Genomic DNA, 15,082 nt, shown 5'->3' with positions numbered 1-15,082 from the left:
TGGCGGCTCTTCACCCCTGCTATAGCAACAAACACCAAACAACAATGGGAAGACCAAGTGTTTCATCTTCTTCATCAATTGATAGCAGTAGTCATCCTAATTACTCCGTTTCTTCATCATCCTCTGCATCTTCTTCCAAAATAGATCTTAGCACTGATTTACGTCTTGGCTTAAGCATTTCATCTTCTTCATCAAGGTTTGTACATATAATTAATAATACAATTTCTTTGCCCATCATAATGCAATGCTCTGTTTTGCAACTATTTTGTATCAACACTCATGTCTTTTGTACGTTTTTTCATTTTGTTGATTACATACGTGATTTGATTTCAGGGATCATGAACAACCCAATTGGCCGCCGATAAAAAGGTCTATGAGAAATACATTAGCAGAGAAAGGAAGCAACAGACCAACTTTCTATGTGAAAGTGTATTTAGATGGGATTCCAATTGGAAGAAAGCTTGATCTGTTTGCTCATAATGGTTATATTAACCTTATAAGGACTCTTTCTCACATGTTCCTAACCACCATTATCTGTAAGTGCTTTAATCTTGCTTTACATTTGGATTAAAATAAAATTAGCAGTTGCAACCAACTAATGACATAATAACAATTGCATACAGACCCTGGTGTAGATCGAGTACATTCTGATCATGAAGATTATCACGTATTAACTTACGAAGATAAAGAAGGTGATTGGATGATGGTGGGAGATGTTCCTTGGGAGTAAGTTCAAAATTTTAATCTGTCCATTCATAATTCTGTTCATTCCTATAAATTGTCTGACATAAACTAATCAAGTTGTACTTGTGTGTGCAGTATGTTCTTAACAACCGTGAAGAGACTGAAGATCACAAGGTCAAACCAATGTTGATTAAGCTAGTTTGCACCTCTCTCTGTACAGTTTGATGTTGTTGGATGAGACTTATTGTCAGCAACAAGATCGGAAACAATTAGATATATGCAATGTTGTTCCATATGCTCATATGGAACATATATATTATATAGAGATGTACAAAATACAGAACAAAGATCTTACAGTATAAATTTTGGTTTTGATTTCTTTTCTTCTTTTTCAGTTTCTTAACTTTTGTGTTTTGGGGGATACTAAGTCCTGTTTGCGATCCATCACAATCGATAAATCAATTACTTGAGTAAACTAACTGCACTTGCGTGAAGAAACAAGGAATATAGAAATGTGCAGAAGCATGTATCTTTCCAGAAATGAAAAACTTCTCATGTATACTTGCCGGCCTAATGCAGTATGACCCGATGGTTTAGACGTATACACATACTAGATTTACCCTATTAGACGTATACAAGGATTAAGACTAAACTTAGATATTTGTCACTCTGAATTACCCTATTTTTTTATGTGAACCAGCAACACATAATATTCCAAACCATTAGTGGAACCCAAAAGTGATCACCTAGCCTATTTAAAAGAAGCAGGCTAGAGTTAACTTTTGAACTTATTCCCCTACCCTGGTCCCTGACTCTAAGTAGTAATATAAACTTAACTTTACAGTTGCGTTCACGGCATTGCCTACTTCCTCACTAACATGCAATCTCTCTCAAGCTTCACCAAATAAGAGTAGACTATATCAATCTGACAATTTATTTAGCTAATTCCAGATATGCTGAATCGTTCATCATCTTGGATACACATTAGTAATTTTTTTTTTTTTTTTGATCAACAAATGTTATATTTTCGCTGAAAAAGCTTCTAAGCAAAGTATAACAATCCATAGAAACCCAAAAGGAGAGAAGGAAAAACAAGCCCAAAACAAAAATATGAAGGGGTAACTTTCATCAAGGTCCAAATAGTCTCTGCCGGTAAAGCTCCTTCATATGTCTTCATTATCTGAGAATTGATCATCAACCTAGTCACCAATCTGCTCCTCAGCAATGAAATCCTCTTCGTCGCTATAAGGAAGGATGACATTCGACCAAAACAGATAGTTCGGTGTGATAAATTTCTCACTGCATTTTTTTAATAGACATGGGTCAAATGGGAAAAACATGTCAAGTCTTTCCATTCCACCATAAGCCATCCAAAAATCTGACTCGAGCAAGTTGTTTGAAACAAATTTATCAGACGCCATATACAATGACGCAGCTCTTGCCTGCCTCAAAAATTCCTCCACATTAGAAGGCAAGCACACCTTTAATGGGTTCAAAGAGTGTTCGAAAATTAGTTGTAGAGGAAATTGATAAATTTTGGGATCACCCAACATTTCCGTCATACGAAAGCAGATGGGGAAATTAGCCTCGCGTTTTTAGGGGCCACTCAAAAGAATTTAGGGGTCAACAATAAAACAAAAAAGGTCACCCAAAGGGAAAATGTAGTCAGCCCTTATCTCGCGTAATTCGTAATGGCGAAATTACCCTTATATATTCGGAGGATATGATAACATTGTTATCCTCCGATTGTAATCGGAAGCCAAAATATTACCCAGACTTCCGATTGTAGTCGGTGCAGTATTAGAATGATCTTTGTTTCATTTTTTCCATTTCTTTTTCATTTTTGAGTTGTTAGAGTTATAGAGAAGAATGTGAAGGAAAAAAGGGAAAACCCATTTTATCACTACAAAAATGGATGGATATGAAGAAGAAGGTGAGAATCATGGCGAAGAACAAAATGTTGAGGGTTCACGACCGTTTAGAGAAGACGATTTGGGGTATATGTTGAATGATCCAAACTTTTGCGGAGAGGAAAACCTAGACGACCCTTTCATGGAAGAAAATGGAGAATCGCCTGATATTGAAGCTAACGATGCATGTAAAACACAGGTATTGTGTTAAGAAACTCAAATACTCGATTTGCATGCGTTTGTGTGCTTTTGTAAACAAGAAAAACCGATTATTGCATGCATTGAATGCCATGAACTATCCAGATTCGGTAGATAATTTCTCGAATAAACTTACGAATATAACACACTGAGTACCAAATATGTATATTCGGTAGTTCCAAGATAGTAGTTTACTGCCGAATATGAGAAAAAACCCCAAACTGGTTTTCCAAAAAAATCTTCATTTGGTAGTTATGTAGAGTTATTTACCCCCGAATGGCCCCAAAAACGAATTCCCCAAAAAATTTCAAAACTCAGTATTCTTATCCTTTACAATCGGTAATAGTTTAACATTATTTGACTGTCGAATATAACAGTGGCCTCAAAATAAAATTTCCGAAAACTTGAAAATCGGATGTTTATCGATTAAAGTTATCTCCCGGTTATGTATATTCGGCTGTTTTACTATATATTTTAGCTTCCGATTATATCATTTTTTGCACTCAGTAAACTGTGTACATTCATTTGCATAAATCGGGTGTTTTGGGTAACCGATAGGATTCCGAATATAATATATTCGGCAGTTTGACTTATTTAATAACCTCCGATTATTATATAATAATTTGTTGCTTTCATATGCAGGCCATTGAAGAGTTTGTTGATGATTTCTATTTGAGGCCCGACACTTCCCTATGCTATGCAAACGGTTTGGTATACTCATTACTACTTTTTTTTTTCAAAATTTATATGTTAAATGGTTATGCTTATTTGTTTTGTTTTATGCACGTTTAGACATTTGGAAGTAAGAAGGAGGCAAAGGAATGGCTTATGAACAAGGCAAAAGATAACATGTGCGCGGTAGTTCAAAATAATCATGTTAGTGACACTCGATTTGAAATGATTTGCGAGCGAGGTGGGACGCGAAAGAGTCACGAGGGAAAGAATAGTAAGTACGTACGGAAGACGAATAGGAAATACCGAAGCAATACCAAGAAGATAGGATACCCATTTAAGATTGTCTTCTATAAGCCCGATGGTATTAAAGGTAAAGAGTATAAAATGTATAAAGTTGATAACGGTTGTCACAACCATGATGATCCGTTGGATTTAATTGGACATGTAATGGTTGCCAAGTTAAAACCACATCAAATGCAGACGTGAGGTCTATGCGGATCCAAAAAGCGAGTGCGATCTTAAGTAAAATAAAGGCGGACGACCCCGACAACTTGTCTTCTTTGTCTACAATTAAGTCGGCCCTAGCTACGATCAAAAGGAATGAATGGGATGGTAGAACGGTCATGCAACAATCGGAGTGGTTAGCGGAGTTACACGGCTACACCTTGAGAAGGGAAGAAAAGGATGGTATAGTGGTTCGTATTTTCTTGGCACATCCCGAAATGATCCAATTGGCTCAATGCTTTCATCAAATTTTGTTGATAGATGCTACTTATAAAACAAACAAGTATAACATGCCGTTGTTGAACATTTCTTGCCGTACTTCGGACAAAAACACGTTTACGATTGCATGGGGTTTAATGGATCATGAGAACAATGTGAGTTTCATTTGGATGTTGGAGACGTTGAGGTCCATTTATAACGGTCCATTGATGAACCTATTAAGCAAAAGAACACCGGTAGGCCGAACGCCGAAGTGTCGAGGACCATCCAAAGAAAAGAGTTGAAGGAGTATTTGTCTAATAAAAGAATATTTTCTAGGCACGAGCGTTCGGAAGCCGAATTTGAAGATGAGCCGGAGCCTAAGAAAAAAGGTCGTCCAAGAAATGATCAAAGTGGACCAACCACCCGACAAGTAAGGCCAAAGATCTCTACAGAGCCTTCTCAAGTAAGTAAACCCCATGTTGTCGAAGAAGTTGTTGAGCAAATGAACGCCTCCTTATATAGATTAGAGTTCCAACGGCTCTAATTTTTGAAAATATGGCCGTTGAGGTTTCTGAAAATATGGCCGTTGAGGTTTCGTACCAATGATGCACTACAATCGGTTGCTAACGATACACGTACTCCCTCCGAATAGAACATTCAGAGGATAATTTTTTTTGTAAATTTCCGAATGTACGATGTCCCAAAAATCAGAATTTGGGAAAAACTGATAGTTTTCAAATTTTGAACTTGAAATAATCGGAAGTTAACTCAGTTACCAAAACTTCCGAATATGGGGTGTCTAACCTTCTATATTGGCCCTTGGAACCACCTAGAGCCATGGCATGGTTTGTTTTGAACTTGTAATATCCATAGGATAATGTTTTTTGTAAAGTTCCGAATGTACGATGGCCCAAAAATCAGAACTTGGGAAAAACTGATAGTTTTCAAATTTTGAACTTGAAATAATCGGAAGTTAACTCAGTTACCAAAACTTCCGAATATGGGGTGTCTAACCTTCTATATTGGCCCTTGGAACCACCTAGAGCCATGGCATGGTTTGTTTTGAACTTGTAATATTCAGAGTATAATTTTTTTTGTAAAGTTCCGAATGTACGATGGCCCAAAAATCAGAATTTGGGAAAAACTGATAGTTTTCAAATTTTGAACTTGAAATAATCGGAAGTTAACTCAGTTACCAAAACTTCCGAATATGGGGTGTCTAACCTTCTATATTGGCCCTTGGAACCACCTAGATCCATGGCATGGTTTGTTTTGAACTTGTAATATTCAGAGGATAATTTTTTTTGTAAAGTTCCGAATGTACGATGGCCCAAAAATCAGAATTTGGGAAAAACTGATAGTTTTCAAATTTTGAACTTCAAATAATCGAAAGTTAACTCAGTTACCAAAACTTCCGAATATGGGGTGTCTAACCTTCTATATTGGCCCTTGGAACTACCTAGAGCCATGGCATGGTTTGTTTTGAACTTGTAATATTCAGAGGATAATTTTTTTTTGTAAAGTTCCGAATGTACGATGGCCCAAAAATCAGAATTTGGGAAAAACTGATAGTTTTCAAATTTGAACTTGAAATAATCGGAAGTTAACTCAGTTACCAAAACTTCCGAATATGGGGTGTCTAACCTTCTATATTGTCCCTTGGAACCACCTAGAGCCATGGCATGGTTTGTTTTGAACTTGTAATATTCGGAGGATAATTTTTTTTGTAAAGTTCCGAATGTACGATGGCCCAAAAATCAGAATTTGGGAAAAACTGATAGTTTTCAAATTTTGAACTTCAAATAATCGGAAGTTAACTTAGTTACCAAAATTTTCGAATGTACCACACAAATCATTGTCATTTGAACTTGTCTAACTTAGTTACCCAAACTTCCGAATGTACAACACAAATCATTATTATTTATCTGCTCTTCTTTACTTTACGACCGTGACTACCTCCCAGTCCTGCACGACCACGGGTTTGAGCACCTTCAGTTGGAGCAGCTTCAGCGCTCGATGAAGCTCGAGTTCTTTTACCCGTCTTTGATACTGCCACCTTGGGCTGATGCCTCTTCGTGACTTTCTCCCCAACCTGGGCAGCATAATCTTCGCTATCCATATTATCAACTAGATCTCTAGCCTCTTTGATCTTCTCAGCTGGTGATGAGTGCCAAATATTGTATATATTTATCCCTTTTTGTTGGCATTTAACTCATCTTTTGTTGATGAGTGCCAAATATTGTATATATTTATCCCTTTTTGTTGGCATTTTAACTCATCTTTTATGCATTAATTCTACATTTTATTCCATATTCTGTATTTTCATTGTTTTCAAGAATAAATATTTTTCTTACTTAATTTTGCATTTTTAGGTAATAAATAAAGTCTGGATGACTTGCGGAGCGGAAAAGAGCTGAAGAGTAGTGAAAAGCCGGAAGAAATTACGCAAGGAAGCCGCAAAGAATGGTGCGCACAAGACCAAAAAGCTAGGAATGGGCTCAATAAGGAAGAATTGTTCTTAAAGAAGATATGGGCTTGGCATACCCAAGGCCCAAAACCCTTACCCAAACCCATTTTCTATATCCATACCCGCCTCCATTCTCAGCCGTTAGATTGGATCCATCTCATCATCCAATGGTCGCTTCTTCATCGTGCATCAAAATCTGAAGTCCCTGCAAAACACCATAGTTCCTAAATTCCAAGCCTTCAGATTAGATCACATTTAGATCCTACGGTCGCTTCTTTGCATGTGCATCAAATCTCGATACTTCCGCTTAACACTACAACACCTAACTCCATCTGGTGTCGTTAATTTCGTTGTATTTTTGCATCCAACGGTCGCTCACGATCTGTCTCAATTTCTCCGTTAGATCCGTTTCAGAAGTTATCATCCTACGCCTTTCATCACCGAACATCAAGGTTCGATGATCCCGCTCAACACTCAAACACCTAAGTCTATATCCCACAAACCACACAACCCCTAGCCAGAACCTAATCGAGCTCACCCCGTCTGCAACCACCATACCCTGCCGCACCACCATCACCACCAACCGTACCACCACCTTCTTCACCTACACTGCCACCACCACAACGAACTCCATCATCACCAAACCAACCCTAGACCTAAACCCATCACTTCCATCATCACCCCCTCTTTCTAGCCCCCTATTTGATTGATTTTTCTTCTCACTTTTCTCTGAAACCCTAGAAGAAAAATCAATCGATTAGGCGAGTCTAGAGAAGCAATTGGCGCGTGGGAAATGGAGCAGGAAGAGATTACAAGGTATGGGTCGACATCAATTGGAAGAAATTGCATCAATTTAGGTGATGTTCAACAACCCTAATTTTACTGATTTGGGGGGATTTGTGATTTATTTGGTTGTAACTATAAAAGGGTATGAGGGGTTGTAACTGTGACATGCTGGGTTAGCCAGCTTCACTCTTGTAGAGAACTGGACTAGCCAGTTTCTCATATGTTTGCCCTGTTTTGTTTGAACTTCAATTCATATGTTGTTTTGTCTTAATTTCAGTTTTATTATGTGTTAGTTTCATTTGCTAGGGCTTAGAGGAAGCTCTTGATCATATGCTAGGATAGTAAATGTATATGTATTGTCTTGAAATGCTTTAACTGCCTTAGGATTAATGAAATGCCATTTGAGTTACTCACTTGTGATCAGCTGTGCTGTTAGAAGACAGCTGATGCTAGGAGTGCAGCTAGGTCAGTGTGTGAGAATTTAATCCATTAGAGAGATTGCATCAAGCTCAGTTAGCTAGTTGAGCTAAATACTTGTGATCAGTTGTGCTGTTGAAAGACAGCTGATGCTAGGGGTCATTTCTTGTTAATCTTGCAAGACAGCTGATTGCATCAAGTTTTTGGCGCCGCTGCCGGGGACTCGGTAGCGGTTTGCTTGTTTTCTGTTTCCTTTCTTGTTAATCTTGCTTGTTCCTGACCTGCAACTTGTTCTTGTTTTCTGTTTTCTTTCTTGTTTTCTTGCTTGTTCCTGACCTGCAACTTGTTCTTGTTTTCTGTTTTCTTTCTTGTTTTCTTGCTTGTTCCTGACCTGCAACTTCCTTGTTTGCTCCTGCTCTTGCATTGCTCTTGTTCTCGCTTCACTAAGAGCATTGCCTTGCTTCACTACCTTGCACTGCTGCAAGTGCTTGTTTGCTGCTGTTGGTGTGCAAGTGCTTGTTTGCTGCTGCTTGTTTGCTGCTGTTGGTGTGCAAGTGCTTATTTGCTGCTGCTTGTTTTCTGCTGTTGGTGTGCACTACCTTGCACTGCTGCAAGTGCAAGTGCTGCTGCTGTGCTGCTGCAAGTGTTGCTGAAGCTGCTGTGAAGCTGCTGCTGTGAAGCTGCAGTTTCTGCTGGTGCTGTTGCTGTTGCTGTGCAGCTGCTGCCAAAGCCAAAGCCAAAGCCTGCTTTCTCTGCTGCTGGGCTTGTGCCAACTCTCTACTGCTGGGCTCTGAACCAACTAAGCTGGGCTTGAACCAACTGAGCTGGGCTTCGCTGCAGATTCTGCTGGGCTCTGCTCCACCTTTGCTGCTGGGCTTGAACCAACTGAGCTGCTTAGGATGATCCAAAGCCCAACTGGGCTTTTGCAACCTAACTGAACAGCTGGGCTGTGCTTCAAAGGTAAGCCTAAACCCATTAAGAGAACCCAACCTGTGGGCTTCCATTTTTAATTTGTGGGCTTGTAATAATTTTTGTTTTTCTTTATTTTTTTTTATTTGGGCTTGTAATAATTTTTCTTTTTCTTTCTTCTTTTTGTTTGTGTTTTATGGGTTGTGCTAATTTATGCTAGGATAATTAAAAAAAAAAAAAAAAAAAAATATTTTACTTGCTCCCAAATTCAAAAACCAAATTTTATTCTGCTCCCACATTAAAAACCAAAATTTTTCTTTTTCCCATCAAAACCAAATGTCTCCCGCCAAAACCAAATTTTTCCCAACAAAACCAAATTTTCCAAAAAGTCCAATCCCTTAAAAACCAAATTTTGAGCTTTGAGCCCAGTCATGTATAGATCTTTTTCTACAGTTGGGGAATACAACGAATCCCTTAGAGAACTTGCGTATGGACAAACTTCACGTTATGAACCTCCCACAGACCATGATGTCAATAGTTATAGGAATTATTATGGACATTTTCAAAGTCCCGAGCCGCAATACATGAACCCTAATGACTATTCATACATGCATCATTTATCGCAACGTGAAAATGAACATTTTGCTAGTGCCTCACTCACACAATCATCTCTGATGGATCAATTAGAAGCTCGAATCGCAGCTTTAGAAATGCAATCACATGAGGAATCTGTCACATCTAATTTTCTTAGGCAACCTGAAATCTATGCATGTCCCGCATGTGGTAGTTTAGACCACCCTGTTGAGCATTGTCATATTTTGCATAATTTTAGGCCATCAAGAGAAAATCCAATGTATGAAATGCCCATGAATTGTGAGAATGGTAGTCATTGGGACCATAATCAATCCTTTGAGGGTTGCGATCAATATTTTGTAGACCCTAATGACCATGCATACATGTACCATTCACCACAATTTGAACATGAAGAATTTTGTACTCCCATGAATTTAGACTCCACCACAGAAGCTTTAAGACTTAGTGAGCAAAACTTCGATAGATCTACATCACGAATTCAGGCATATTTAGATCAGATTTTGCTTCACCTACAAAAGGAGGAAATTCATGAGGAAATGTATGTTGTCCCTAATGAAGTGTCTAGTCCCATTCATGTAAATGATGTTGAATATGAACCTAATTTAGAGGAACATGAATTGACTAACGACACCACCACTGTTAATGAGGACCAATATGCATGCTACCATGATGATGATTATGATGATTATGATATGTTAGAAGAACATGAAAATATTGTGGAACCTGTTGGTTCAAAAACATATGGCTTCTCGCCCTCGACCTTCATGAATGTTGTTTTTTCTAATACTCATTGTAATTCATATGATTTTGATATTGACATGGGATTCGTACAATTATTCTGTGAAGATGAGCATGACATAGGAATAGTTGAATCTTCTATAGACACTAATATGCATGAAAATATATTTGATGTGTCTGATTCTCTACCTAGGTCACATTGTGATATTTCTCCTGATTTGCCAATGCATAGAATAATTTGTTGATGATGTTGATGATTCTGAGTGTGAACTTGCTAATTTGATTGATGATTGTGAGCATGATGTGACATGTGTAGATGATTTAGGAGATTTTGATTTGATTAATAATGATGTGCCTATCGTCCTACATAAGTCACAATCTGATGGCCTTCCACCCAACCTAGATTTGGTTTGTACCCATATTGTCAAACCGACTTTTCTGAGAGTCCCTAATCTAGGTTTGGAACTGTGTGCTTCCCAAGTCCTCTTGGACTATTTTGCTTCTAAGTATAATACATTTGAGGAACCACAGTTGGAATTAGCATGTTTGCCCGTCCCTAGCACAGTTCACTTTGAGCTAGACCTTGTACATGATGAACCCCCAAAACTGCGAGATTTTGTTTCCAAAATTTTATCCGTTGAAAAATCCAGGTTTGGGGGTAGCTCATTTTGTTTCACAGTTTCACTTGCGTTTCTATCATATTATTATTGTGTGAAGCTGTTGAAACCTTTACACTTTGTCTTTTGGGTTGATCCTCAACTCTTTAGATTGTTAGTGTATGGTGAATTTTTGTATATAATCCAGTAGATAAAATTTTAAAAACCCTTTTGTTCCTTTTGTATATATTTTGCTAATCCAATATGATCTCGGTGAAATATGTTGGATTTTTGCCTTGAAATAACGGAGTTTTAATCGCTACCACCGTACAATCGGGTATTCTCCTCCTTTTACTCTACTCAGCATGTCCCTTTCCATATGTTGCATTTTATTTCTTTCCATATTTTGAAACATTGAGGACAATGTTTAGTTTAGGTTTGGGGGTATAGAGTAGATACCATGATAATATGCCATAATTGAAAACGAACTCCTTCTTTTTGAAAAAATTGAAAAATTCCAAAAAAATTGAAAAATCAAAATTCAAAAAATTAAAAAATGAAAAAATCATAAAAATGGAGCTCATTTACCTTGAAATGTTGACTCTTGTGCAAATATGTATTTTTATTAGGAGTCTTAGTCTAGATATTTAGGCACCCTGATTCTAGCACAATTCACATAGTGATAAGAAATTTGCACGCGCACGATCTACCAATACATGTATGGCCTCGATCTTCAAGGTGTTTGATAGGAAGTTACGATTGCCAATCACTTTAGAATACTGAACGAAACTTGACTAGCTTGTTCTTTGGTTGGTTGGGATAGAAGGTGGAGGTTACATTAAGAAAACAACCATCGAATTTAACTGGGTGCATCAAAAAGGGCTACCTCTTGCAAAGTGTCATGTAATTTTTTTTCCTTTTGTATATGTATCAAAAGTGTTTCCTTGTTAAAAAAAAAAAAAAAAAAAAAAAAAAAAAAAAACGATGTATATTTCAAAAAAAAAAAAAAAAAGAAAAAAATATCAGAAAAATAAAAAAAAAATCAAGTATTTTCAATTCCATCTCTCTTGTTCCAAAAATAAAGAGAATAGTCAATGTAAATAAGAGTCATGTAAATAGTCATTTTGTTGTTTTTTGTAATAAGCAAGGAGGGTGTATGCCATTGATGTACAACGCGAGTAATTGTGAAATACCTCCAACTCATTCACAATTCTCGTAAAGTCCGGACAGCTAGCTAGATTTCGACCTCAGTTCTTAGCCTGAGAAACTATCTCTTGGTGATTAGTAGTCATAACTTCAGATCTTTCTTACACATGTGTAGATACACTTTACACTCTTATCACATGTCTTTTTTTGTTATCAGTGCTAGGATTGTGCCTTTGATAGCTAGATTGACATCTCCATTTTGCTGTGAGCTTAAACTGTTTTGCACATGTCACATTTGATGGAATCTGAGCTTATATTTTGACCTAGAACTTTGTAGGTACGTTCTAAAGCAAACCTTCACGAGACTTCAACTCGTCCACTAGGGACACTTAGTGGTTTAAAAGGCTTAGTGCATACGCTAAATGCATTCGAGAGACCAGCGACAGTGGTATAGTTAGGATTTCCTTAGTTTTGTTTTACTTGAGGACAAGTAAAATTCAGGTTTGGGGGTATTTGATGAGTGCCAAATATTGTATATATTTATCCCTTTTTGTTGGCATTTTAACTCATCTTTTATGCATTAATTCTACATTTTATCCCATATTCTGTATTTTCATTGTTTTCAAGAATAAATATTTTTCTTACTTAATTTTGCATTTTTAGGTAATAAATAAAGTCTGGATGACTTGCGGAGCGGAAAAGAGCTGAAGAGTAGTGAAAAGCCGGAAGAAATTACGCAAGGAAGCCGCAAAGAATGGTGCGCACAAGACCAAAAAGCTAGGAATGGGCTCAATAAGGAAGAATTGTTCTTAAAGAAGATATGGGCTTGGCATACCCAAGGCCCAAAACCCTTACCCAAACCCATTTTCTATATCCATACCCGCCTCCATTCTCAGCCGTTAGATTGGATCCATCTCATCATCCAATGGTCGCTTCTTCATCGTGCATCAAAATCTGAAGTCCCTGCAAAACACCATAGTTCCTAAATTCCAAGCCTTCAGATTAGATCACATTTAGATCCTACGGTCGCTTCTTTGCCTGTGCATCAAATCTCGATACTTCCGCTTAACACTACAACACCTAACTCCATCTGGTGTCGTTTTTCGTTGTATTTTTGCATCCAACGGTCGCTCACGATCTGTCTCAATTTCTCCGTTAGATCCGTTTCAGAAGTTATCATCCTACGCCTTTCATCACCGAACATCAAGGTTCGATGATCCCGCTCAACACTCAAACACCTAAGTCTATATCCCACAAACCAAACAACCCCTAGCCAGAACCTAATCGAGCTCACCCCGTCTGCAACCACCATACCCTGCCGCACCACCATCACCACCAACCGTACCACCACCTTCTTCACCTACACTGCCACCACCACAACGAACTCCATCATCACCAAACCAACCCTAGACCTAAACCCATCACTTCCATCATCACCCCCTCTTTCTAAGCCCCCTATTTGATTGATTTTTCTTCTCACTTTTCTCTGAAACCCTAGAAGAAAAATCAATCGATTAGGCGAGTCTAGAGAAGCAATTGGCGCGTGGGAATGGAGCAGGAAGAGATTACAAGGTATGGGTCGACATCAATTGGAAGAAATTGCATCAATTTAGGTGATGTTCAACAACCCTAATTTTACTGATTTGGGGGGATTTGTGATTTATTTGGTTGTAACTATAAAAGGGTATGAGGGGTTGTAACTGTGGACATGCTGGGTTAGCCAGCTTCACTCTTGTAGAACTGGACTAGCCAGTTTCTCATATGTTTGCCCTGTTTTGTTTGAACTTCAATTCATATGTTGTTTTGTCTTAATTTCAGTTTTATTATGTGTTAGTTTCATTTGCTAGGGCTTAGAGGAAGCTCTTGATCATATGCTAGGATAGTAAATGTATATGTATTGTCTTGAAATGCTTTAACTGCCTTAGGATTAATGAAATGCCATTTGAGTTACTCACTTGTGATCAGCTGTGCTGTTAGAAGACAGCTGATGCTAGGAGTGCAGCTAGGTCAGTGTGTGAGAATTTAATCCATTAGAGAGATTGCATCAAGCTCAGTTAGCTAGTTGAGCTAAATACTTGTGATCAGTTGTGCTGTTGAAAGACAGCTGATGCTAGGGGTCATTTAGCTAGGTTAGTTTCTCTATCCTTCTTTGTAACCTTTCATGAAAAAAACAAGACATACATTGCATCACAATTTCCTTAGCCTAGGGTCAGGTAGTGAAATCAAAAGCCTTAGTACCCTCCCTTGAACTCAGATAACTTTAGAAACTCCCCAAAGAGAACTGTAGCAAATCCTCCAAGTCCCTGTGGACAAACCCCTATTTACTATTACTTGCTTCAACTTCCCTGTATACTTGCAGGTTAGTTTGTGACTCTTTTCCCTTCACACCATTTGTGCATTAATTCTACATTTTATCCCATATTCTGTATTTTCATTGTTTTCAAGAATAAATATTTTTATTAATTAATTTTGCATTTTTAGGTAATAAATAAAGTCTGGATGACTTGCGGAGCAAAAAGAGCAGAGAAGTAGTGAAAAGCCAGGAGAAATCACGTAAGGAAGCCGCGAAGAATGGTGCGCACAACCTCATTTTCTACACACAAAAACGCCTCCGTTCTCAGCCATCAGATCAGTTCTCAGAAGCATCCGACGGTCGCTCCTTCATAGAGCATCAAAATCTGAAGTCTCTGCCAAGCACCACAGTGCTGAATTTCCAAGCCTTCAGATTAGATGGTAGTTGAATCCAACGGTTGCTCCCTTGTTGTTCATCAAAGTTTGATATCCCCGCCTTACACTACAGCACCTAACCTAATCTAGCACCGTTCGTTTCGTTGTATCCCTTCATCCGACGGTCGCTCCTCGCTTGCCTCCGCATCACCGTCCGATCTACCTACCAGCTCCACATCCCACGGCTCATCCTCGCTGTTCATCCAATTTGATGAAGCCGCCTAACACCCTAGCAACCGAACCTTACCACCTAACCAAACACCCCCCTTCTTCCCAAAACAGTCGAGCCCCTCTCCTCCATCACCTCCCTGTTTGCAGAGCCTTCCCCTTCCACCGTACACCACCACCTTCTCCACCTCTGTCACCACCAACTCTCCACCTGCTCAACATTGAAACCCCTATCACTCTAACATGCCTCTCACTTCTTTTCACTGTTTTCCCCTAGTCTAGGGTTTTGAAAATAGAGAAAAAGCATTGATAGACATGGTAGAGAATTAGGTGAAGCTAGAGTGAAATTGAAGGCATGGAGA

General features: G+C 38.4%; 1 protein-coding gene and 1 pseudogene across 1 annotated transcript; one reads left to right on the top strand and one right to left on the bottom strand.

The window, feature by feature from the left end:
• The first annotated feature begins 20 nt into the window (after window positions 1-20).
• On the top strand, window positions 21-1,066 carry LOC113353015 (auxin-responsive protein IAA31-like). Its single transcript, XM_026596735.1, has 4 exons — window positions 21-196; window positions 334-536; window positions 624-726; window positions 820-1,066. The coding sequence occupies exons 1-4, from the start codon at window positions 45-47 to the stop codon at window positions 872-874; spliced, it is 513 nt and encodes a 170-aa protein (XP_026452520.1). The 5' UTR covers window positions 21-44; the 3' UTR covers window positions 875-1,066.
• Window positions 1,067-1,883: 817 nt separating this feature from the next.
• LOC113350709 overlaps window positions 1,884-15,082 on the bottom strand; it is a 28,017-nt pseudogene continuing 14,818 nt past the window's right edge.

Source organism: Papaver somniferum, chromosome 2, assembly GCF_003573695.1.
Source record: "Papaver somniferum cultivar HN1 chromosome 2, ASM357369v1, whole genome shotgun sequence".
In the NCBI taxonomy this organism is placed as follows: domain Eukaryota; kingdom Viridiplantae; phylum Streptophyta; class Magnoliopsida; order Ranunculales; family Papaveraceae; genus Papaver; species Papaver somniferum.
The sequence above is the reverse complement of the archived record's forward strand: the minus strand, read 5'-3'. Positions and strand labels throughout refer to the sequence as shown.

Coding starts and splice junctions, on each gene's coding strand:
- LOC113353015 (XM_026596735.1), top strand. CDS start 45: ATGGGAAGACCAAGTGTTTCATCTTCTTCATCAATTGATAGCAGTAGT. Junction 197..333: donor ATTTCATCTTCTTCATCAAG/GTTTGTACATAT, acceptor ATTTGATTTCAG/GGATCATGAACAACCCAATT. Junction 537..623: donor GTTCCTAACCACCATTATCT/GTAAGTGCTTTA, acceptor AATTGCATACAG/ACCCTGGTGTAGATCGAGTA.